Source organism: Gekko japonicus, unplaced genomic scaffold, assembly GCF_001447785.1.
Source record: "Gekko japonicus isolate JY-2015 unplaced genomic scaffold, Gekko_japonicus_V1.1 scaffold1151, whole genome shotgun sequence".
Taxonomy (NCBI): Eukaryota; Metazoa; Chordata; class Lepidosauria; order Squamata; family Gekkonidae; genus Gekko; species Gekko japonicus.
Genome location: NW_015172037.1, coordinates 631,161 through 657,634, shown reverse-complemented (window position 1 = coordinate 657,634; position 26,474 = coordinate 631,161). Strand labels below are relative to the sequence as shown.

At 45.4% G+C, this 26,474-nt stretch overlaps 1 protein-coding gene across 1 annotated transcript in view; it reads right to left on the bottom strand.

Annotated features, from left to right (window-relative positions):
• LOC107118339 (glycosyltransferase-like protein LARGE1) overlaps positions 1–26,474 on the bottom strand; it is a 321,370-nt gene that overhangs the window by 8,339 nt on the left and 286,557 nt on the right. Inside the window, exon 8 of the mRNA XM_015420643.1 lies at positions 18,976–19,101. Within this exon, the coding sequence (XP_015276129.1) occupies positions 18,976–19,101 (126 nt within the window). The remainder of the gene's footprint in view (positions 1–18,975; positions 19,102–26,474) is intronic.

Sequence of the window (26,474 nt, the reverse complement as noted above, 5' to 3'; positions counted from 1 at the left end):
TGTTTGCCCCGGAGCAAAGTAACGTGAGGCAGCCCGATCACATGTCACGTCGAGGTCCCGTGGTTAGGCCGTTAGGTGCCGATCACACGGCTATCCTGCAGCATGGCAAAGAAGCAGCGCGGTGCGATCACACCGGCAATTGCTAGGTGCAGCTTCCGTGGCAAACGGGAATTTTTTTCCACACCGAAGTTTGCGTTTGTGAGCATCCTGTGGAGACTTACAAAACAAAAACATTTGGTGTGCGACGGGACATGGATGGGCGCCGGATGCCATGAGGTTCAAGCGGAAATGCGATCAGATGCCTGCCCTTGCCCTGTGTTTTCCGGAAACTAGTACATCGTATGTGGTAGTTTGCATCTTGGCGAGAAGCCACGGGTTAGCCACGGGTGTACTACGCTTCCCAGATGTTGCGGTGTGATCGCACACTGAAAATCTGCCTATCATCCATGTCTTTAGCGCACCAACTTCTCTGTGTGAATGGGACCTTCGTTGGTCTTAAAGGTGCCACTGGACTCAAACTTTGTTCTGCTGCTTCAAACCAACATGGCTACCTCCCTGATTCTAGCTTAGGATAATAATTCATCTTCTCTTGGAGTGCACGGTTCCTCCTACATGTTCCCAGCTTTCTTTGAAATTATTTGTTTAGCTTCAATACAGTGAATTCCAGATCAAACATTCCCTGTCTATTCCCCTTCTCTGTCTTGTCTTTCTTTCTTTTTCTTTTGCTGCAAATTTCTCAACACTTATTAACTCAATAAGCCCTGCAGGAATAAGTTCTGGTCACCACACCTCAAAAAGGATTTTAAAGCATTAGAAAAAGTGCAGAAAAGGGCAACTAGAATGATAAAAGGGTTGGAACACTTTCCCTCTGAAGAAAGGTTAAAGTGCTTGGGGCTCTTTAGCTTGGAGAAACAACTGAGAGGTGACAGAATTGAGGTTTACAAGATTATGCATGGGACAGAGCAGGTAGAGAAAGAAGGGCTGATTTTGCATTAGAGCTGCCTCGATGTTGCGCCGCCGTTTGCCCCGATACTATTGGTCAATTTCACACCCGAAGCCGCGGGGCTGCATTTGACCCACGGCTTCACCCAATTTCCTCCGCAATTTCATGATCCTCAAAAAACAGGATCATGAAACTGCGGGGGAAATCGGGCAAAGCCGCGAGTCAAAATGCTCCAGACTAGTGAGATAACTTTCCCTGGAGAAAATGGATGCTTTGGACAGTGGACTCTAGGGCATTGTACCCCACTGAGGTCCCTGACCTCCCCAGGGTCCACCCCCAAATCTCCAGGAGTTTCCCAGCCTGGATCTATCAAGCCTGCCCCCCATTCCCTGCCAGTGCCCAGGGGGGACCTGGCAACCCTAGACTGCTGCCAGGCCTAGGGCTGACAACCTCCAAGTGGGATCTGGAGACCCCCCAGAATTATAACTGAACTCTAGACGCAGAGATCTGTCTCCCTTCCCCAAATCCTGCTCTCTTGAGAGTCTACCACAAAACCTCTAGGGATCCCCCAGCCTGGCACTAGCAACCCTTGTCAGGCCTGGCCCCAAGGCTCCCTCCCTCCCTCAAAGGCCCTTATCCCACCCTTTTACTGACAGAGCCAGTTAGAAGCCCCCCCCCAAGTTCTAATCTCTCACCGTTGATGCCTGGAGTTAGATTCCTGCAGAGGCCATTTCAAAAGGTTTTGGGGGGAATTCAACCTTCCCTGAGGGCTTTTTCCTTCACTTTTTGGATTTCTCTGCAGACCCAGGAAGGCCCTTGAGACTGTAGAAAGACCTGCTGGGGGAAAGTGAGCCCCCTGTTGGCAGAGATAAGTATCCTCACACACACACAAACACAAAAACCTCTGGGAAATAGTATAAAGATATGAAACCACTGGTTTACCTAGGGATGCCAGGGCCAAGCCCGAACTCCCCAGGAGTTGTTTGGGGGTGGTGCCTGGGAGGGGAAAGCATCACTCGATATTTTGATGTTGATTCTGGGTGAAGAACCAGAAGTGAAGACACTCCCCCCCCAATGCTCTCAAAATCCCCCAAACTCTATAGAGAATATAGAGATTTGGTAAATTCCTAAAGGATTGTGGGAGGGGGGCAGCTTTGTCATTTATTTATTTATTTCATTTATACCCCACCCTCCCCGCACGCAGGCTCAGGGCAGCTTACACAGGCACAAAAGTGTGGTAAGAATACAACAAGTTAAAACAATTAAGGCACAAGTGCAGTAAAAGTCAACAGTTAAAACAGTTTAGGCAAAAATGCACATCTCACAGGATACATAAATGACTACAATACTTACTCCCTATGGCATATCCCAGTGGGGTAAAAAAAGGGGGGGGGATGCCATGGGCCACGATGTTTCAGCTGGCCAGTCAGCCTGACATGGCGGAACTGCTCTGTAGTCGCACGGTGGTGGTAGTGGCGGCGGCGGCTCCTACTCAAGAGCCTGGCGGAAGAGCTCCGTCTTGCAGGCCCTGCGGAACTGTACCAGGTCCTGCAGGGCCCTGATCTCCTCTGGGAGCTCATTCCACCAGGTAGGACCTGCCACCGAAAAGGACCTAGCCCTTGTGGTAGCAAGCCTGGCCTCCTTGGGGCCCGGGGTCACTAGACGGTGTTGTGACACCGACCGAAGTGCTCTTTGGGGCCTGTGTGGGGAAAGGCGGTCCCTCAGGTATGCCGGACCCTTTAAAGGTGAGCACCAGCACTTTGAAGCGAATCTGGAACACTATAGGCAGCCAGTGCAGCACTTTCAGCACAGGTTGGATGTGGTCCCATCTAGAGACACCTGCTACCAACCTGGCCGCCGCATTCTGCACCAGCTGCAGCCTCCAAATTTGCGACAAAGGCAGCCCCATGTAGAGAGCGTTACAGTAGTCTAACCTCGAGGTGACCATCGCATGGATCACTGTGGCCAGATCGCCGCGGCTAAGGAAGGGGACCAACTGCCGCACCAGCCATAGATGATAAAAGGCTGCTTTGGCAGTGGCCGCCACCTGGGCCTCCATCGTTAAGGTGGGGTCCAGGAGCACTCCCAAATTCCTAACCTCCGAAGCTGCCACCAAAGTTGCCCCATTGAAGGCCGGGAGCCCCAATCCCATACATCTTCACCTGGAATCCACCCTAAGTTACTGTGTGATTCTTATGCACCTTGTCAATAAGTACAAGAGGCAAAAAGGCGCCAAAGTATATGCAGTCTTTCTAGATCTAAAAGGTGCTTTCGATTCAATCATAAGAGAACGTCTGTGGGAGAAACTTAAGTTGATGGGGATGGAACCAAGGCTTTTACATTTAATAATGAAGCTTCATCGTAATACGACCTGCCAAGTTAAGCTTAACAACGTGGTGACCTAACTGACAAAATTCCAATTAATATAGGAGTCAAACAGGGCTGCCTTTTGGCGCCTTTTTAAATCAACCTATTCATAAATGATTTGGCACCTACCTTAGATCCAATCAATGGTCACAGTCCTAAACTTGGCTCGATCCCCACCCCTTTACTCCTTCATGCTGATGATGCAGTGCTATTGTCCCTAACTCGTACAGGACTGAAACGTCTTTTGAAGAGCTTTGTAGACTATTGTGAAAAGAATAGGCTAGTTCTGAATTTTGAAAAATCCAAAATTATGATCTTCGGTAAGAGATGGAAGCCATCCAGATGGAATATTGGAGGCCATTTCATTGAACAAGTCAAAAGCTTTAAGTATTTGCGTATCCACTTTTACTATAACACCAGAGGGGTCTATCATAAAGAGAGAGCAACTGAGGCAGCGAACAACATTGCTGGGGCGATTACACATTTCCATTATACCAGGGGTAACCAGTATGTGCCGGTGGCCCTTAAAGTTTTTAATGCCAAATTAGCTGCTCAATTATTCTATGGAGTACCAATTTGGATTGAAGCCTTAAAAGGGGACTTGGAAAGAATTCAGTCCAGATTTTTGTGGAAAATTCTTGGACTTCCTTTGTGTGTTCCTTATGCAGCTTTATGCTTAGAAACCAATTGACCAGAGCATGGCTGATAACAACTCAGTTTTGGCTTAAACTTCATTTCCATGCTAAAGCTAATACTATTTTTACTCACATGTTAACTGAGTCCTATCTCTCTCCATGGCTTAGATATGTAGAGGAGAAACTCTCTACAATGGGAATATCCCCAGATTATTTAGCTCCCTTTTCAGATAAACAAGCCTATGCTATTAATAAACAAAGATTTCTCGACATTGAAAGGCAAGAACTTAGAAGAAGAGAGAGCTCTGACACAAACTGCCCCTTTTCAAGGACAGCTGTGCCAGAGCTTGTGACTGACCCAAGGTCACATCAGCAGGTGCAAGTGGAGGAGTGGGGAATCAAACCCAGTTCTCCCAGATTAGAGTCCGCACACTTAACCACTACACCAAACTTAGGGAATGTGCAGCCAGCAGATGCTTCCCAAGTAGGCTGGGGACTTTTGACACGGGCTCTACTGTGAAATATCTGTTAAGTTTAACAGCCCCACACCATCGCAGAGCATACATGCTTGCACGCTTTAATGTTCTGCCATTGGAGGTGCTTTTAGGGAGGTACCACCAGATACCATATGTAGACAGAGTTTGTCGTTATCTAAAAGATATAGAATCCACTACACACACCATACTTCACTGCCCCCTTTATTCAATCTCGTTTTATTACTCCACTTCTAGAGGGTAAGAGCTGGCATTCTGATGGCTCAGTTGTTCACTTTCTTCTGTTTAATTCTAATTGCAAAATAATGGAGGCTGTTGCAAAATGTTTATATTATGCAATCAGAAGACGAGGCTTTAATAGCCAATAGCCAAGTATAAGTGACTGATGCATCTTAGTATTTTGCTGTATTTCCATGATGTCTTGTGCTTTCAATGCCAATAAAGGTTTTGTGTGTGGTATTTTGATGTTGCTTCTGGGTGAAGAACCAGAAGACACCCCCCCCAGATGTTCTCAAAATCCCAAAAACTCTATAGAAAATACAGAGATTTGGTAAATTCCTAAAGGATTGTGGGAGGGGGGCAGGGATGTCATTTCTCACGTCTTCACCTGGAAGTGATGTCAAAAGGTCCATGGAATTGTTTCCTCATTTTCCTCCTACTGCTCACAAGAGTGAGGGTGGGCAATGGAGAGCAGGGGCAGGAATTCCCCCACCCTCAGTAGGTACCTGGCAACCTTACGTTTATACCAAGTATTGGCAACCTGAGACCCTATGTGGTGTAGTGGTTAGAGTCTCAAATTAGGATCTGGGAGGCCCAGGTTTGAATGTCCACTCTGCCACAGAAGCTTGCTGGGTGACCTTGGGCCAGTCACAAACTCTCAGCCTAACCTACTGCACAGGTTTGTTGTGAGATTAAAATGGGGGGGGGAGAGGAGAATGATGTAGCCTCTGAGTCTCAATTTGTGAGAGGGGTATAAATGAAGTAAATAAATAAAACAAACCTTGTCCAGCAAAAAGACAATAGGCATGGATCTTTACTTGAATGAGACACTATAGGATATGTGTCAGAGGGGCAGCAAAGTGCTGGATATAGTTCAAAGCAGGGATACATGGTCATAAAACCAAGGTCTTTGTATGGAGTGTTCCATTACTTTTTCAGTGGCTATGATGCTTCCATTATACTGCAAAGTTTCCAGGATACTGATAAGGCCAGTCAGCTCATCCATGAGCTCAATTGGACTAGCAAGAGGTGCACCAGGTGAAAATGTCTGAGGTGAATCTGAAATGACTGTTTTGGGTTAAGGCCTTGATATAATGCAAATATTAGCAGACAAGTTTCACTAGGTTGTTCCAGTTTGGAAAACATGTCTGAGAAAGACAAGGCGACTCACATACAACTAGATTCAGGTGGGTAGCCGTTGTTGGCCTAAAGCAGCAGAATGCAGTTTGAGTCCAGTGGCACCTTTAAGACCAACAAAGTTTTATTTTGGGTATAAGCCTTCGTGTGTATCTGAAGAACTGTGAGTGCAAAAACAAAAGAAAAAAAGCCTTCTTTGGTTGTTGTTTTTTGTTATTGTCTCTCTCTGTGTGTGTATGTGTGTGATGGTTGACTTTTGGCAACCCCTAGTGGAGCTTGGATGTTTCAGAGAGGTAGCTTACTATTGCCTATATCTGCACCTTAGCCCTGGTATTCCTTGGAGGTCTCCCACCCAAATACTTGCCAGGGTTGGCCCTGCTTAGTTTCTGAGACCTGACGAGATCGGACTTGCCTGGGCTATCCAGATCAGGGCTTCTTTCATTGTTCTGATTGTCCTGAACATGTATGTTGTATCCTTGACAACTAGCAAGTTCTTTTACCGGATGAATGTAGTGAGGTCACAATTCATTGTTGTTAAAATCACAATGTGTCCGCTGGTTCTACAGGATTTCTGTTACCACAAGGTCGTTGACAAAGTACTGTAGCTGAAAATTCCAGTGATCGATCCAGCAATGTGTGAGTGGAAATGTAAACTGACTTGGCACAGTTCTGCTCATGCAAGATCTTGTACAACACCTAGTGCTTTCTTTCCTATATATTATAGTGCCCAGAAATTGATTGCATAAGATATTGTGCTAGTAGAAATGCAATTGGAGATACAATAAGCTCAATTTAGTTCAAGAAGCTACTGCAGTCCTTTGCTCACATTTTGGCTTGCAGAACAGCAGTAGCACGAGCAAAATAATTGCACTGGATCTGACTTGTGACACACACTGCATTATAACTCTGTATTGTGTTGTGCCTGGTGTTTGCCACCCGATGCTGTGTAGAAGGGATGGGGAAACTCAAGATGTTATGACATCATGACATAGGAACCTATACCTAAGCATTATGCAAATACAAATTTGACATAGTGCATCATTCTTGCTGGCAACCCCATACTGAGTGCAATTTCTAGTTCTACTATGAGAAGCTGGTGGGGGTGGGAAACAGTTCATATATTGGTTCAAAGTACAGCATATGTCAAAGGAACGGGGGCTGTGCACAGTGAGTGAGCAGTGGCAGAAGAATGAGAATATCTCCTTGCCATACTGGGCTGGGCAACGCAAGTGGGTCTGAAAGCATATGTTAGCGGCTTATACTAAACTGGCTGCTGAGGATGGGAACGTCCGGAAGTTAATACAAACAAAATCAGACTTGAATATGTGTGATTGTTAACAGGGCAAGATATGGAATCCCTCTGATGTCTGAAATGGAAAACAGGGTTGCACTTATCTGTAACAGCCGTTCATCAAGTGGTCGTCTGTGCAGGCACATGGGGGACTGCATGATTGCAGGCCAGCCGCAGAGAGGAGCTTACAAGCTTTTCTGAAGAAGCTTCGAGGCTCTGGAGTGCTCCCCCCTCCCTCTGTCTACAGTGATCCCTATTCCTGCCCAAAGGGTCACGTGACAGAACCGGGGCTAGCACTCCTTCCCCTCAGTTCCCTTTGCTGCCATTAGGAGGCCCCTGCACGATGGCAGCCCACGGTGGGGAAAGGAGGGAGTGATGTGTTCCTGCACAGAAGGCCACTTGATGGACAGCGGTTACAGGTAAGTGCAACCGTGTTTTCATCTTTGTGGTTTCTGTGCAGTTCCACATGGGAGAATAGCAAGCTCCCCTGCCCTAGGAGGAGCGTCTGGGCTGGTTAACAGAAAATGGCTTGTAACACTGCCTTTCCCACTGCAGCTTCCTTTCTGGAGTCTACATCCATAGAGTAACGTTTGATAGAGGTTGACAGAGTGGACCATGTTGCTGCTTTACAGATGTCCTCCAGGGCGAGTCTGGCTTGAAAGGCTGCCAAAGATGCCTGGGCCCTTGTTGAGTGAGCTTTCAATGATACTGGGCAGGAAACCTTAGCTTCATTGTAAGCTAACATGATTGCAGAGACTACCCAACGGGCAATTGACTGCGCTGATGCAGCTCTCCCTTTTTTTGCTCCTTTAAAGCATATGAACAAGTTCCTATCTCTTCTGAGGTTCAGTATCCTTTATAAATAAAAAGGGAGCGCCCTTCTCACATCTAGTGCAAGTAGTGGTCTTTCTGAATCTGATGTGAGTGACAGGAAGTACACTGGTAACGTGATACCCTGATTGAGGTGGAATTGTGACACCACTTTAGGAAGGAAGCCTATCCTGGGCCTGAGCACTACTTTGTCTGGTGAAATTTGGTAAATGGGAGGGGAGGTGTCACAGTGTAATGCCCTTACTTCACTCACCCTCCTGGTGGAAGTGATTGCTACTAGAAAGGCAGTTTTGTAGGAAACAAAAAACAAATTGACACTAGCCATTGTTTCAAATGGTTTATGCATGAATTTAGCAAGAACTAAAGATAAAATCCACTGTGGAATTGGGGGTACAACATGTGGGAACATCAGTGGCTATTAGCCCCAAGGTATAGATAAAAACTCTCAGTCTGGGGCAAGTGATGCACTGTATTCTTGGTGCTTGGGGGGGGCAACAGTGGGAGGGCTTCTAGTGTCCTGGCTCCATTGCTGGACCTCCTGATGGCACCTGGTATTTTTGGCCACTGTGTGACAGAGTGTTGGACTGGATGGGCCATTGACCTGATCCAACATTGGCTTCTCTTATATTCTTATGTTGAACATCCCCTTAAGAAAACTCTTAGCCTCCGGTGCTGAGAATACAGACCATCCCTTGACTGGAGGTAGAACGCTGAAATGGTGGCTAGGTGTACCTTGATAGATGAGGTCAAAAAACCTCATTCCTGCAACTCTAACAGACACTCAAAGATCCTGTGTGAAGGAGGTCCTGCCTTGGGGGTAATGTTATGCATCACCCTTTGGCGAGCTTCCATAGGGTGGGAAACCATACCTTTCTGCGCCAAAATGGGGCTATTAGGATGCATGACGTCTTGCTTGTTTGCATCTTGGGAATTACCCTGTGTAGGATACCTACAGGGGGAACATATAAAACAGGTGTGCATGCCATAGCCACTGGAAGGCATCCCCCAGGGACCCCTGGTCACAGCTACTCTGGAACAGAAATGACAACATTTCCTGTTGTCTATGGATGTGAACAGGTCTATCTCTGGTGATCCACATCTTTTGAAGATTGGTGTCAGATACTGGTCTGATATGGACCACTCTTGTTCTTCACTTGTGTTTCTGCTTAAACTTTCTGCTAATGTGCTGTTTAAGCCTGTGATATGAACTTTGATAAGTAAACTGAACTTTGAGTCTTACTGCCCATTGCCATATGCTTGTGGCTTCTCTGCATAAACAGAGGGATCCTGTGCCTCCCTGTTTTTTCAGGTAGAACTTTAAGGAGGTTCCCCTGCACTGACCACCAAAAAAATACCTTATAATGACTCTTGGAATAGATAATTTTTTCCAGTGTGGATCTAGGTTGTTATTGAAGTTCCTTATAAACCAGTTTTGCAATAGTCTCATATACAATCGAGCATGTTGGACCACTGCCATGGTGGAGGCCAAGTAACCCAACAGCTTTTGATTGTGTTTGACTGACTGTTATCTGTTAGAGAGGAATTTCTTCACCAGCACTAGCATGGTCCTTACCCTAGAAAGAGGCAAGTATGCCTTTCCATTTTGGGAGTCTAAGAAGGCTCCAATGAACTCGATTGAATGGGAGAGAGTGGGATTTCTCCCAGTTCACTATCAGACCCAGTGACTGGACAGGGTGCAATGCTAAATCTGTGTTCCTGCAGAGTATCTCTGGAGAGTCATTGACAAAGAGCCAATAATCTAGATAGGGTTAAACAGTACAACCTATGGGCTATGATCTGCGCTGCACATTTGTTAAACACCCTAGGGGCTGTTGCAAGCCCAAAAGGGAGTACTGTGTACTCATAGATGTTACAGACATATGAGAATCACAGATATTTCTTACTGCTCTCTTGTATTGAGATGTGGAAATATGCATCCTTATGCATTGGGCATTATAAGAAACACCATTTCCTGTAATGATAGCATTCTAAACTTTGCAATCCTTAGATGTTTGTTCAAGGATCTAAAATCTAAAATGGACCTCTTGCCTCCTCCCTTTTTATCAATGGCAAAATATCTAGGAAAAATGCCTTTGAACTGGCTTTCAGAACTTTCCTTTCTGATTGCTCCTTTGGATAATTAAGGAGGTGATTTCCTGTGTGAGGAACAAGGAAGGCTTGCAAAATTTGGTTGCAGCATGATCAAGTAGAGGCATTGATTTGAACTCAAAAAAAAAATAACCTGTTTTTATTATGGATAATACCCAACCATCAACTGTAATTTGGCAACATTTAAGGAAAAATGTTGACAACCTGTCCAGGAAACAATGGTCTGAGACCAGTCAGGCCAACGGGGCCATTCTAGCATGCTTGTCCCTGGGAGACTGCAGGTGGTTTCTTCCTCTTTGTCTACCTGCCTCCTGGGCTGCAATTGTTGGGTATAGGGTGGTCTGATGCCCTGTTGTAAGGGCGGATGTGACTGGTATCTATAGCCCTGTGTACAGTAGGGTATGGACGGAGAGTACCTCTGAGAGTGCCTTGGAAAGTATCTTTGCTTAAAAGGAGTGGGTTATACCCAGAGATTTTGCTGACAATTCATTCTTTCTGATCTTATCCAGGACTGCATCAGTCTGGTCACTAAACAGGTCCTGACCTTCGAATGGAAGGTCTTCCACTTTCGCTCTCATGCCCAATGGGAACACAGAGGAACACAACCATGAATATCTCCTTATGACAATACCTGAGGCCTTTGACCTGCTATTGCAGTCTGCTCCATGCCTCGCAGCATTAAGCTGGTTTTCCCAATTTCTGTCCTTCAGCAATAAGGGCTTTTGCCACACTCTGGCCCCGGTCACACGGGCAGGAAACTGCAGAGGAGAAGCGTGGCTGTTTGCCCTGGGGCAAACTACTGCGCAGTTACGTGATCAGACCTCCTGTGGAGGTACCGTGGAGGTTCCATGGAGGTTCCATGGCAAGGGAGAGGTGTCGATCACAGGACAAGCCGGCACGCAACGAAGAAGCGCGCGCCGCGGCAAACTGTTTTTTATTTTTGTGTACATGACAAATGCGCATGCTCCATTGGGTGCGCATGCGCATCCACAGAGACTTGGACAAAAAACACACACCTTATTTGCAAGGGGACATGGGCGGGCGCCGGATGCCACCGGAAACGCGATCAGACGCCCGCCCTTGCTCCGCAGTTTCCGGAAACTAGTACCTCCAAGGTACTAGTTTTTTGCCACGCAGTTTCGGCTGGAAGCCTCGGTTGAGCCACGGGAGTGCTACGCTTCCCAGATGTGCTGGTGAGATCGTGCCCGGAAACTCCGGCTGTTTTCCGTCTCACTTGTGTGGCTTCTGTTACGTGTGACCGCAGCCTCTGTTTATCTACTGGTAACAGTTCTACAAATTGCAGCATTTTCTCCCATAACAACATTTGATAGCGGTCCTTGACCACCTTTAGACCCATCATTCCTGAGCAGTAAATCTTCCTCCCTAGTAGATCAAGTCACCTGCCCTCCTTGTCAAGGGGGGAGAAATGACTTCCAGCTCTCCCTTTTGCTGGTAGGGCTTCTGATACTATGTAGTTTCCTTGAGGGTATTTGAATAAAAAGTCACAGCCTTCCTCCTTGATTCTGTACAGGTTCTCTAGCTTCTTTGAGGATGCTGGTGCTGAAGCCAGTTTCGTCCAAATGGGTATAGCTGTGTCTTGGATCCCTTGTAGCAAAGGGCGAGCCACTGGAACTGAGTCTGGAGTATATATGACGTTCATTATGGGATCTGATGGTTGTGGCTCAGATGTGTTAAATTCCAGTCTATGGCATTTGCTGTACTGATCAACTGTTCTGAAACTGAGGCTTCAGATTTTCCGTATGTGAGGGAGCCAATGATTCAGCCACCATACCATCTGGGGATAACACTGAAGCGCTCTCTGACTCCGCTTCTGACATCTGATAAAGCGAGTCTTCTAGGTTGGACCCGTGATGGGAGAGTTCCCCTTGGGATGGTAGTGAAACTGTTGGTCCTGCCTTGATGCTGAGGGATTCTTTGCTGATTGCCAGGGATGTGGGGGCTGCATTGATGCCCATTGAGCCAACTGCTATGGAATCATAAATGGGAATGAATCCCATGAAGGTTGTTGAGATGGCCACTGATTGGTTGGATGAGAATCTGTTCTTCCTCTTTCTTGTGGTATTGATGAACCAATAGTTGGGACATCGAAGACTTCATCCTCTGAGGAGTCTGAATCTGCAAAGGGGTCTTTGGATGCAAAAAGGAGTTGACATTGAGCCTTGGCAGCGAATAGTGGTGTCTTGGAGATTCCGACTTAAAGATTGTAGGTATCAAAGCTTGGCTCCAAGAACTTGACCATCAGAGTTGAGGTGGGGAGGACTGATGCTCCCGAGCCAGGGAGTTCACTTTTGGCAAGGGATAATATTGGTTTTGAGGGGAAACTGAATGGTGCTGGGTTCATTACAACCAGTTTATACTAAGTCTTTGCAACTGTTTAGCCGTCTTTTTTGCCGTTTTTGGAGGTGGTTCCATTGCTGACTTTGGCACAGAGGTGTGTGATCGCAGCTCTGAAAACAAGAGTGTCATGCCAAAGCCACCAAATGGACCCTTGCAACCTTGCTGATGTGAGTCCGATTTTCCATGCGGGGATCTGGGATGCCCAGGGCTTTCCCCCACAGTGTGGCTTTAAGTCTTGCCACTCTCCCTTCATGCTTACAGACTTGACACATGGTTGTATTGTGGCCTTCTCCCAGACAAAAGAGGCATGAGGAGTGGTCATTTTGGGACATTTTTGCCCTGCACTCACCACGTTTTAAAAATAGGGCCACCCTAACTATCTATTGGTTTTAGAAGTCCGCCCAAAAAAAGAGGGGGGGGGGAAACTAAACCAACCAAGCAAAAACCTCCAAAGGAAGTTTAGAAAACGTATAGAGGGCCAAAAGTTAAAAACAGAAGTAAGTATGAGGCTTTACTTGGGCCCCTACAAGGTTTTTATATATCTTTGAAATAAACACTCCTTTGTCCATACTTACTTAAGTTTTTAACTTTTGGCTCTCTATAAGTTTTCTAAACTTCATTTGGAGGATTTTGGTTTTAGAAGTCTTCAGAATGCTCCATGGAAGAATCCTCTTTTTTCTTCGAGGCCTCACAAAGCAGCAATCAGAACCACGTCCTCTCCTGATGGCAGCAAGAAGAGAACTGAGGGAAGGAGTGCTATCCCTGCCTCTGTCAAGTGACCCTTTGGGCAGGAAAAGGGATCACTGTAGACAGAGGGGAGGGGCAGCACTCCAGAGCCTAGAAGCTTCTTCAGAAAAACTTGTGAGCTCCTCTCTGTGGCTGGCCTGCAGTCATGCAGTCCCCATATGTAGCTGCAAAGAAGCCACGAAGATGAACACAGAGATCACTTCTAAAGTATGGTAAAAGACTATGTAAATCTTCAGACAGATTTTCTTAAATTATACGTTTTCCCCTGCTAGCTGAAATCTAATAAATACTTACCACATTCAGCAAAACTGTGTTCAAACAGAGCACTTTGAATTAAAGGCTCAGGATCACTTTACTTGATTTTAAAACAATTTAACAACCCCCTCCCCCAACCCTCTGAATAGGGTTGCCAGGTGAGGCTGACAAGCCAGCGGGAGAATTATTAGGCGGCTCTGAGACAAGGGGGGGAAGAAGTGCGACTGAACTCTGAAGCGAGTTCCGGGTGAGCTGGCTGTCGCATTTAAAGAGACTGCATTCCTTTTAAATGTCAATCTTTTTGAAACTTGGGGAGGGGGGGGTTGAGAAGAGGCACCAGCAGTTATGCTAAAAACGTGGTCCCTCTATTTCATAAAACAGGCCCCCCCCCGCCCCAGATATCCACAGATTGATTCTCCTTTATATTGTTGCCAGGTGAGGCTGACAAGCCAGCGGGAGAATTATTAGGCGGCTCTGAGACAAGGGGGGGAAGAAGTGCGACTGAACTCTGAAGCGAGTTCCGGGTGAGCTGGCTGTCGCATTTAAAGAGACTGCATTCCTTTTAAATGTCAATCTTTTTGAAACTTGGGGAGGGGGGGGTTGAGAAGAGGCACCAGCAGTTATGCTAAAAACGTGGTCCCTCTATTTCATAAAACAGGCCCCCCCCCGCCCCAGATATCCACAGATTGATTCTCCTTTATATTCTATGGGGACTGGTTTCCATAGGGTATAATGGAGTGCCCTCCTGCTTTCTGATAGCCGTGAAGCAGGAGGAAGGGCTCCAAACCAGGGGATCCCCCGCCCCCCAACTGGGGATTGGTAACCCTACCTCTGAACGTAAAAGCATAACTCCTTGTTAAACTAGTGGAATGAGATTAATCAGTAAATTAGAGGTGAGAATGGTCCAAACGAATCACAGTTTGCTATTTATATGAATTTTGTGCATTCATAAAACATGCTGGGTACACAACAATTGTGTATCTGAGTCATGTGCTTCTACTGCCAACTACTGCATATGGAAATCCTGCATGTACATGAGGGCACTTTCCATTTCACTGAAGACAGAGAAGAGCTCTGTTTGCACACAGGGGCCATATCATTGCCTAACAAGCCAATGCTTCTATCACTGAGGTTGTGAACAGAGCAGCAGAGCACTACCTACATAGCTGAACAGCAGCCAACTATGAAGACTCCCTACATTTGAAGCATAATTATTTCGTGTAATGATGACAAATCCCCAAATCCCTGGGACTCTGAGACCAGATGGAATTAAATTGGTGCCGTTTCAGCTTGGTGGGAATACTGTGGTTTCATCTGATTTGAGGAACACTAAGGCCTGGGTCCAGCTTAGCTCTGAATTTAAAATCTCCTTCTGTGTTTCCTTCTGCCTACACCATCCTTCTTAATCCTGTAACACCAACGTGTACAATTCATCTTTTTCTCTTCCACCCCCTGGAGGCTTTTGCTACATTATTCTTCACTCCAGTATTATTCAGTATGAAATAGAGAATGTGCCAAATATATTGCATCATGCCATTTATTTTAAATGTCACTGGAACTGCCCGATTTTCATTTTTTTTAAAAAAAATCCAGTCTGTGCTAAATATGTCAGCTACACATTTCCCCCTCAAAAAGACCACACAGACACACAGTGGAAGGTGTCAGTTGTATTGACTGGTTGAAGTTTTTACAAATTGCAAGTTGAGCAGATCAAAGAGTGAGATCACTATAGAAGGCAATGATCAATTCAGTTTGAAATGGTCAACACAACAGGCAACATGGTTTAAACATGAACAAATTCAGGCTGTTGGCAATCTTTTTCAGAAATGGTTTAAAAGCTGGCTTCTGTCATACACCTAGACCTTTCTGACACAAACTCTGTAGCTGTATTTTTCTCTGATGATTTGCTATCTTTTGTGCTCTCTGCATAGATATGCCATTAGTGCATAGTACAAACAGCAAAGTGTTTGTCCCTTCCCCACTGTGTACTAAAGAAACACATGGAGGGGGGAATTGTTATGTTGTATGGAAAGAGGCTACATATATAAGGAAGGAAACAGATCACCCCATGAAAGGACATTCAGTAAAGTAAGAATGTTCTGAAGTAGGCTAGGAGGCATTTTTACTCTTATGAACTATAACTTAAGAGTTGCATGGCAAATACATCAAAGAAACAAACATGACTTACTCACGAGCTCTTACTCTTATTGCCCAATCCTACCTCACCCACTAGATTATTTGAGGATCTATCCTTTCAACAGAAATAACACTGACTTTTGAAAGTGAAAACTGAACATAACAAATGGCATTGTGGAGAGATCCCTTTCACTCAGGAATGCACTCCAATGTTGCATTAATTGTGAGGACACTCTGCTCATGTACGCTCACAGCTGGCAGAAAGGGGGGGGGAGTGGGGGAAAGGAGCCATCAAGCTCCCAGTACATAGCACATTACTCCTAGCTATGCGGGCACTGGCCTAAGCAGGAAGATGGATACTAATTCACACTCTGTTGCCAGGTTACACTAAAAGAGGACAGAGACCACTAACAGCTAGGAAGTAAAGTCTTACATTTGGGGCAGTAAGAGCCAAATGACCCCCCCCCCAGGTGTGAAGGGCTCCTCCAGAGAAGATTATAAATTCCCAAGACAGAAGAAAGGAACTACTATTCCATTTTGGGCAGCTCTTTGGATGGACACCAGCCATGATGAACTAAGCTTTCACCAAAGGACTCTGTCCTGTACACAAGGCAGTGGGTAACAGAGAAGAGACACAAACTGGAGAACTAAAGTAATTATGAGCTCTCACTTACTAAAAAATCAAATAAAGCTAGCCTGTCCTTAATCAAACATCAGTTTACCTACTGGACCTCCGGTTTATGGTGACACGATAGCGGACATTTCTCCCGGACCTCCCGGGGAAGTGATCCGTGCGCCAACGGTTTGGAGGGGGGGCAACTGGTCGCCACCCCCCGGAGCCTTTGTGAAAAACTTCTAGCCATGGGGTTTTGAAGGGTAGCCTCTTTGCCAGCGCGTTGCTGGAGAATTGAGGCACTCTTCCACCCTGACAGTCCTGCTGCTGCTGCATCTGCAATGGAACCAGAGCCGCTGACCGGGATAAGCGTTGGAGATCGGGTGTAAAAAACATACCTTGAGCGCGGTCTTCAGACCATCAATGAACAGTGAGTCGAATTAAATTGAAATGCCGGGAATTTAAAAGAACCCCCCCCCCCGGGAACGATGAGATGAGCGAGTGGGGGGAGGGCCCCCTCCCATACGCACAAAGAGAATAGCAATTTGCCAAGGGGGGTGGTGGTGGAAGAAAAAGCATTGAAATCTATTTTAGAGATCAACCAGAGCACCTGTAAGCATTTGGGCAAACTTCAGAGACTTTAGCAAGTTTTCAAAAAAGTAAACAATCCATAAAAATGGCATGGAAAAAAACGGAGAAAGACAGACAAGCAGCCGGAAGATACCTCTGAGTTTTCTAAACTGTTAGCGGACACTTTGCACCCTCTACTGGACCAGATGACGAACATCAATCAACAACTGACAGCTCTAAACCAGAACTTTGCAGCTCAGCAGCTCCAATTGACTGAGACTACAAAAAAGACAGAGCAAACAGCTGAGAAATAGAAGAAAATGGATGCCAACTCCAAAAAGGTTAAGAAAAAGGTTCAAATGCTGGAAAAGAAGCAAGCTTCAGACGAATATCAACTTTTGCAGCTACAAATGGAAAAAGCGAATTTAGTCCTCCGATTCCAAGGCGTCCCTGAAGCAAAAGAAGAGAATCTAAAGCAACTGCTGAGTGATGCGTTAGCCCCAATCACAGATTTAAAACCGGAATACCTTGTAAGCGAAATGGATGTGGTTTATAGAACCTATTCCGTTTATATAAAGAAAAATAATCTGCCTGGGGAGATAGTGGTTAGATTCTCGAAGAGACACCTGAGGGACCAAATCCTGGAAGCAACCACAGGAACGCCCTTGAAAATTGGAGGCAACATCATCAGGATCTTAAAAGATATTCCATTTGAAATAAGGAAGAAGAGGAAGAAGTACAAGGACTTGATCCTATTTTTACAAACAAACAGCCTTCCTTACAGATGGCTGACTCCCAAAGGCATCATTTTCAAACTGCTGGATAAAAAAGAAAAAATTGACTCTGTTACTAAAGTGCGTGGGTTCCTGAGACTGTAACTGGGGGAGTCCGGTGAGGACTCCGCTACTTCCGATGAGGACTTGGTCTCCGAAAAAGAGGCAGCAGCCCCTAAGCGAGAATATCAATTAAGGATTAGAAAAGATAAAACAAAATGAAGACAGAAGAACTCTGAATTGTGCCTTAAGGTTATCAATGATGCTCTTGTGATTTTCTTTAAATAGTGAAAACAATGGTTTTAAAGATAAATAATAGAGCATGATCAACTATGTTCAATGTAATCATAGCATTTTAGATTAACACTGATACAAGCTATTGTAATGATCTCCTATTCTTGGGTTTTTAGTTTGGTTTTCTTTCCTTTCTCCCATAGATGTAGTTTTCCCTTCCCCTTTTTTCATTGTAGTTTATAGAAAATGCAATAAAAAATCCCCTCCGGGGGCTTAAAAAACCCAAAACAAAACATCACTTTACCTACTGAAGGGGAACTACGTGTTTTCACCTTTTCTTTGCTTTCTTGCCTGAAAGCTTGAATAGAACCCATACACTCTTATTCATTTATTAAAACTTTCTTGTATTTTGAACTCTTTAAATAAAGTCTGATCTTTGGAAACTCACCACACCTATTTGGTCTTGCTATCTGAACTGTAGTAATGGGGAGGGGCAGCAGAAAAGCTTGTAATCCCTGGAATACAATAGCGCTAAACTGTGAAGCTGTGATAGATCTTCCCCACATTTGCTTGTAGAAACATAGCAGGAAGAGAGGCAACCAGGGAAAAACTCTAAATGGCAATGTAGATATGGCACATTAGATGTATGGCTCTGTCTGAGAGGGGGCACCCTAAGCATCACTGGAGGGAATTGGTGGTTACCCAGTTTGTAATTGGCACCCTTGGGAAGAGAAGGGAAGGGGTGCATCACTAAGTGGAGACTTGGGGAGACTGTGGGATTCTTCCAACCCCCTTGGGGTCCAATAACAAGGAATAATGAACAGCTTGTGAGTCTCTTCCTTCACAGGCATAAAGAGATATATCTGGTTATGCTTGGTCCCTTTCAAATCTTTGTCCCATTCTGTGATATGTCAGTGAGAGGGCTACGAAATCAAACCCTCCTTCGACACTGACATTGTGCAATGCCAAATAATAAGACCTCGATGCTGCAGGATTACTTTGCAGTGCATGATGTGGACCTGGCATGCATGACCGAGACCTGGACTTATTGCCCAAACCCTTTCCTCCCCAGACTCCAAGCCCTCCCCTCCCCAGGCTTCACCTCCAAAATCTCCAGGTATTTCCCAACTCAGAGCTGGCAACTCCATGCGTAATATTGCCGAAGGCTACATCCCTTAAATGGCATTGTAAAAACTTCCATTCTGTGCTCCCTAACAACAAACAAGGCAAATACCATTAGTCAGCAACTTTGTTCAACTTTACCTTTAGGTCAGACACGTCTCGATAGCACTGTTCAGAGCGGGTGTGGTCAGACAACTGCACATTCCAAAAACAAGGAAGCTGGTACACCAGAAAGGGATTCTGTTTGATGACTGCATTGAAGATATCCTGGTAGACAAGAAAAAATAATTTTAAAAAGGTCTAGCCCTTTAAAATCAGGGGTAGGGTAGTGAGGAGCTGCCAGTCTTCATCTGAACTGTAAATCAATGATAGAGTTTGACTTTCAACAAAAGTGCTGCCTCTCCAGCATCTGGCTGGTTGGTTTGAACTCAACCTTTTCTGTTGGTTCAAAGAGCTCACAGTTTAGATTTCAATAAAGGCTTTGAATATAGAACAATAAGTATACTTTTTTCCTCTGCCACTATTATGAAAATATGCCCGTCGATATGACTGTGATTATCTAGGGCAGGGGTTCCCAACCTTTTTGAGACTTAAGGGCACATCTGGAATTCTGACACAGCAACAAAATGACTGCCATCGTTTTAACTTCAGTAACACAGGGCAGATCCTTCTGCTGTGGTGGCAGCTGCTGCCAAACCAACATTTAAAAAAAATCTGCACAGTCAATCAAATCTCCAATAGTTAATCAGAAGCCCTGTTGAGCAAAAGCCTACCACTTCCCAGCGACAATTGGTGGGCATCAGAAAAGATGTCAGTGGACACTGTGGCACCCATGTGTACCACACTGAGGACCCACAGTCAAGGGAATGGGTAGGAAACACTCTTGTGTGTTCTTTCTAGGGTTTTGTCTTTGTTTCCAAATGAATAACAAAACAAACCTATAACATCACCATTTATTATTTTCATCAGGGTAACAAAAAATGGATAGTAATGTCAATGAATGAGCACATGCCATTCCTTCCATTTGGATTTCTGGTCCATGGCAGTTTGGTTTAGAGAGGTCAGAGGGATGGGAAAGAATCAGAATTGTGAAGCTGACACTGAATTTTTCTGATCATCAAAGTCAGACAGATCTGGCAACAGAAGGATAGGTCTTTCCTTCCATGTAGTGTTCTCCAGTTGTTATCAGTAGTCTGGTGAAGGTTTTCTTGGCTTTAAGCAGCAGTAGCTTCCATCAACTTTTCTCTTTGCCTGAGCGAGTTTTGTTTTCCGTAGGCTGATATTTTTATTGCTCCATTTTCTGATATTCTGCTGTTTAGTTACCATGTTTCTTTCTCCATTGCCAGTGGTTAGTTAATTAAGTCTATCTAGCTCTCTGATTGTAGTGCACACAAATAATGAGCTTCCCTCTCTCTGGAGTTCAGTCTCTTTGCCCTCCTGCCTATTCTCTTGAGAGTCCTAATGCCATTCTCTAAAAGCTATAGGTTGCTGTCTGCTTTTTTGGAGACACAAGAACAAGGCCTACCTCTGTGTACCCTCAATAATGCTACTAGTCCTCTTGCGTGGTGCAAGCCAAAAATGCCCCTTGTACTGCTGCCAACCTTCCAAAGACTTTAAACAAAACATCTGCATTCTGTGCCCTAGGGACTTCTGACACTATGACACTGCCTGCCTCCCTCCTTGGGACGGCCAAATACCTTCCTGTATCCAGTTTGGAATGCTGCCTGACTTCTGGAGGTCCAAATGTCTGCCTCTGTTTGCTGTAGCATGTAAGAGTGCCCTCGGATACACAAATATCTTTTCTCATTTTATGATGTACAAATACTTAGATAAACAGTTTCCAAGATGCTACAGCATTCAGTTTTGTTTGTGTTTCACAAGACTTTTTGATTGCAATTGCCCAGCTCTAAAATTTGGCAGGGGTAATAATTTGAGTGACAAGTGCAATCCCTGAAGAATTCATCCAAAACTAAATGGAAAACAAAGACCTTACAGCTGGAAATGTCTTTTGTGTTTAATCGTCTATAAAATGAACAAAGCTTTGAAATGAATACAAAATGGGGGGAAAGTGCATATTCCTCAGTCCCCTCCCCCAAGATGAAAGCTGACCCTCAGATTATAAAATTGTGCCACCCAAGCTGTGCTTCCTCTTTCAGAGTCATACAGTGGCATATGGGTCAGAAGTGACAGAGGAAAGTGTTAACACAAGTGTGAGAGAAGTCCAGGGAACATTTGTGCAAATGTCATGCAGTGCTGGGAAATGGATTGTGGGCTAAAAAGACACAGAAAGGAGAAGGAAGAAAGTACAGAGTTTGCAATGGAGGACGAAAGCACAGAGTTTGGATCTAATCAGCTAAGATATTTATGGATACTTAGCAGGCTAATACCCTGGAAATACATTGTATGGTAATATACTGCCATGGCTATCAACAGTCAGTAAAATATGTCTGACACTTCTGCCTTTGTCTCTTGTCACTCCTCTTTCTGTAATTTTCTGGATAGATATGAGGAAAAGGATTTTCTTTCTTTCCATTGTATCCAAAGAAGTGAGCTGTGACTCAGAAAAGCTCATTCTGGAATAAATGCTGTTATTCTTTAAGGTGCCCTCAGACTTCTGTTTTGTTTTGCTACAACAGACTAACAAGGTTCCCTTTGCAATTATCCTCTGGAATTATTACTTCTGCCTGCAAGTCAGAATAGCCTTCACTATCAGATTATCCTTTTCATACCTCATAGTTAAACTGAATCCATGAAGTAACACAAGCATTGAAATGGGCCTGTATCATGCGCAATACTACAAAGTTATTATTACACACAGAAAATAAAATAAAATACACACTGTATTGTGTGTGAAGAATATCACTGCAGCCATGCAGCACAAAGTTGGGACTGCCCACAGCTGCTCAACATGAAGCACCTTTATTTATAAACATCCTTTATTGCTCTTATTAATGTAATATCAGTGTTTAAAAATTCTAAAATGTGTGATGCAACCCTCAAGGCAAAGGACATGGCCTTACCAAGGTCATAATTTTCTAATTCAGACAGTCAAAAATACTGGGCACATTTCTTTTTGTGCTCATTAATAGAAACAGCACATTTACATGGAAGCTGTATAGTCATTCCCCCTTCCCCAGAGATTTGTGTGGGTTTTGATTAACTAGTGGATGTTACTGATTTGCTGTCACATCCAATAAAAGAAAGCAAAGATATTTTCTTGATAGTTACTAGCTTTATGAGAACAAGAAAAAGCGTTAATCTCTTGTTTTTGTAATGCCCAAGAAATTCTACATGCATCACAGACACTACATTTGTCCATGCTTTAACCATAATGGTTGATGCATTAAGAAGTTTCCAGATAATAATACAGTTTTTATTCTAGTGCGTAATGTTGAAATGAGAGACTGAAATGCAGATCATCCAGCACTTGGAACTCTTACCTTTAATATAGTCTGTTCTGGCCACTATTACCAAAGAATGTACACCTAAAGCCATTCTAAGTTTGTAGTCCTGACAGCACACTTACTGTGGAGCAGTCTCCACAGTTTCCAACATACCGTTCTGGAGGAAATGGGCTTCAAAATTGTGGCCAAACCTGGCAGGAGTTTAAAATGGACTCTGATAGGTTTTGAATCAGGACATTAATCGCTCCACATCCCTGTATCCCCTTCTGCAAAATGAGGGTAATGAGTCTTCTCTAACTCCCAGCTGCGCTGTGAAGACAATATCCTTAATGTCTGTAAGGTGCTCAGACTGGATGGCCAAGGATGGAGAAGAGGGAGGTGATTGCAATAGCTGGAGACAGATGAAATTGTAATGACTGTTTGTTGAACTGAGAATGACAAAACCAGTAGAGAAGGAAATAGTATTTCCAAGTTTCTTAGAAGCCTGGAGCCTTTTGTTTCAAAGAAGGTAGACTACATGAATTTCTTAACAAGGAAAAAATCAGGAAAAGAAAAAGTCGTGTGCAGTAACAGCTACAATATAGGCTTGTTTGTTAAGATTACAAGGATAATTTGAATACATCAAGTATTTCCCCCAGAATGACAATGCAGTCAACAGAGGTTGCTTAAGACTCGGTACATAATGTCCCTTGCAAAAGTTTAACTCTGGCTGTGCATGGAATATGTTAAAAGAACATCTTATCCATGTGTCTCCCAGGCACCTGCTCTGCCATCACTAGGCAGGAGACAGGTCTCACTGGTGTTTTACTGCCTACAGGTCTCATATCCTGAGGCTGCGGTCCCACACACACTAAGTAATCCACTTTCAGTGCACTTTCCAACTGGATTTTTACTGTGTGAACTGGCAAAATCCAGTTGGAACGTGGATTGAAATTAGATTATTTAGTGTGTGTGACTGCAGCCTGAAGGTGGACCACTTAATCATCAGCCTATGCATGTTTGGAGAGAGAACATCGAACCACACATCATCAAGCATAGCACCTTTGTGGCTAGCCAGCCCTAACCTAAATGCTTCAATTCTCATATTTTTTCAGAGCACTTTCAGAAATTCTGTTTGTATTATCAGCGGCTGTGTTCAGACAGGCACTTTAATCCACTGTTGCCCCGCCACTAATTGAGCCAGATTATTTTGTACTAGAGAATCCTGACCAGACTCACCCCTTTTAGCACACTTCAAAGCGCTTCTACTGGCCTTGGAGTGATCAGACAGCAGCAGGCATGGAGTCAGCCCGTCGGCCATTTTTACAAAAAGTTGGTCCTCAGAGCATGCCCACAAGCATGGACGAGCCTGCTGGGATATGTCGTTCATGCGGCTGTTGGCCATTTTCTTAAAAGTTTGCATTCTGAGCATGTGCACAAGTGCTTGCTGAGAATGCTGGGATATGGAGTTCACTGCCGTCCTCCCGCTAATCTTTTCAATTTATTTATATTTATTTATTTGTTTGACTTTTACCCCGCCCTCCCGCCAAGGCGGCTCAGAGCGGCTTACAATGGTTAAAACCAGTATACAATTAATACCGATTGTCACATCTAAAACAATACAAAGCAATACAATAAATACAACTTATTAAAATTAGAATGTGGCGGCATCTGTTATAAAGTGCTAGTGCTTATGTGGGACCGTCAGTGTAGCCAGGACTGTTAGAATGCTTGTTGGAAAAGCGCGGTCTTCACTGCTCTACGGAATTGTTGAAGATCCCGCAGAGCTCGAATTTCATTTCGGAGCTGGTTCCATAGCGTTGGTGGAACTAGGGAGAATGCCCTGGTTCTTGTTGCTGTTAACTTAGCATCCCTAGGGCCAGGGGGGACCAAGCGATTTTGTGTCTCGGATCTCAGTGCCCTCGGGGGAACATACGGGGAAAGGCGGTCCCTCAGGTAGACAGGCCCCAGACCATTAAGGGCTTTAAAGGTCAAAACCAGCACCTAGAAGCGTATCTGGAACACTATTGGCAGCAAGTGCAGCAACCTCAGCACAGGTTGGATGTGTTCTTTCATGGGGAGACCCATCAACAACCTGGCTGCGGCATTCTGCACCAGCTGCAGCTTCCGGAGTTGCCTCAAGGGCAACCCCATGTAGAGAGCATTGCAGTAATCCAGCCTCAAGGTGACCATAGCATGGATCACTAATGTCAGATCGTTGCATTCGAGGAAGGGGACCAACTGCCTAATCAGCTGCAGGTGGTAAAAGGCTGCCTTGGCAGTGCCTGCTACCTGGGCCTCCATTGTCAGGGAAGCATCCAGGAGCACTCCCAAACTCCTGACCCTCAGAGCTGGCACCAATGGTGCCCCATCAAAGGCCGGAAGAGGGACCCCTAACCCCGTACCACTCCGATTCAGGCATAGGACCTCTGTCTTCATCGGATTCAGTTTCAGTCGACTCAGCCTAAGCCAGCCCGCTACGTCCCACAACGCTCGGTCCAGATCTTCCGGGGTAGAGCCAGACTGACCACCCAACAGAAGATAGAGCTGAGTGTCATCCGCATATTGATGACACCCTAGCCCATGTCTCCGGGCAATCTGGGCAAGGGGGCGCATATAGATGTTAAATAACATCAGGGAGAGAACTGCACCTTGAGGCACCCCACAGACTAGTGGGTGTCTTCGGGACAGCTCCTCCCCGAGCACCACCCTTTGTCCCCAGCCTTGGAGAAAGGAGACAAGCCATTGCAGGGCGAGCCCCCGAATCCCCACATCGGCGAGGCGGTGGGCGAGCAACTGGTGATTGACCATGTTGAATGCCGCCGACAGGTCTAACAACAGGAGCACGGCCATCCCGCCCCGATCCAAGTGCCTTCGGAGATCATCTGTGAGGGCGACCAGTGCTGTCTCCGTCCCGTGGCCTGGGCGGAAGCCGGACTGGAACGGGTTTAGTGTGGAAGTGTCATCCAGGAAGGCCTGCAACTGTATCACCACCGCCCTCTCTATTAATTTGCCCAAATAGGGCAAGTTGGAAACCGGCCGATAGTTGGCCAATTCAGCCGGATCCAAAGATGTTTTCTTTTAAGAGGGGGCAGACCGTCGCTTCCTTGAGAGCCCCTGGGAATAGGCCCTCAAAGAGGGACCTATTGACAATATCCTGAAGGGAACCTCAAAACCCCTCTCGGCCAGCTTTAATTAGCCAAGAGGGGCACGGATCAAGACTGCAAGTGATTGGGCGCACAGTTGAGACCAATCTGTTGACTTCCTCTAGGCTGAGAGGGCCAAAACAATCCAGAATGGAATCAGAAGATGTGCTTAGAGCCTCGAGTTCACATACTGTCTCAAATGTGACTGGGAGGTCGCGGCGGAGCGACAAGACTTTATCTGCAAAATAACTCGCAAAAGCCTCACAGCCTATATCCAATTCCTTAGCATTTTGTCTGCTCTGTGGCAGGGGGGTTAAAGACCGAATCGTTCTATACAATTGTGCTGGGCGCGAGTTTGCAGATGCAATCTCGGCTGCGCAGAACTCCTTCTGCGCAGATGGCCTTGGTTGCCATCTCATACGACTTCATAAACATTCGATAGGATGCTCTTGTCGCTTCGTCATGAACCCACTGCCACTGTCTCTCCAGTTGTCTGAGCTCTCACTTCATCAGCCTCAGCCCCTGGGTATACCAAGGTGCCAGCCTAGATCGAGGGCGTAGAGGACGTCCGGGAGCGATCTCGTCGATGGCTGCAGAGAGTCGGTTGTTCCAGTCCTCCACTAGCTCATCTAATGAGTCACCAGGGGGCAATGGATCCCAGAGAGCCATCTGAAGCCGCACTGGGTCCATCTGGCTCCGCGGGCGAGCTAAAATCGGCTCACCACCCAAACAGGGTTGGGGTGACACGTTTACCCCTTCTCCAAAGGACAGAAAAAAGCTGAATAACAGAGGCATCTTTCTTTTAGGGTTTTTAAAAAGAAAACAAAGTTTTGAGCAGCCCCTGTAAGGGGGGAGGTAGGTGTGAATAAGCAGTTGCCCGTGTGAACGCAACCAGCATTTCCCAATTCCAGCATCTTGCCATCTTGGGAAATGCTTTCTCCATTGCTTGTACCCAACTTACAACCTCCAGTTCTCAATAACCACTTTTTGTGGAATACTGTTGCTCCCCCCAAACACACCAACAACCCTGTTTAGTGCTCTGTGCAACTTGCAAGGGACCATGCTGGTTTCAACTGCTGCTATTTGCAAAGGACTAAGCAGGATGAGTGAA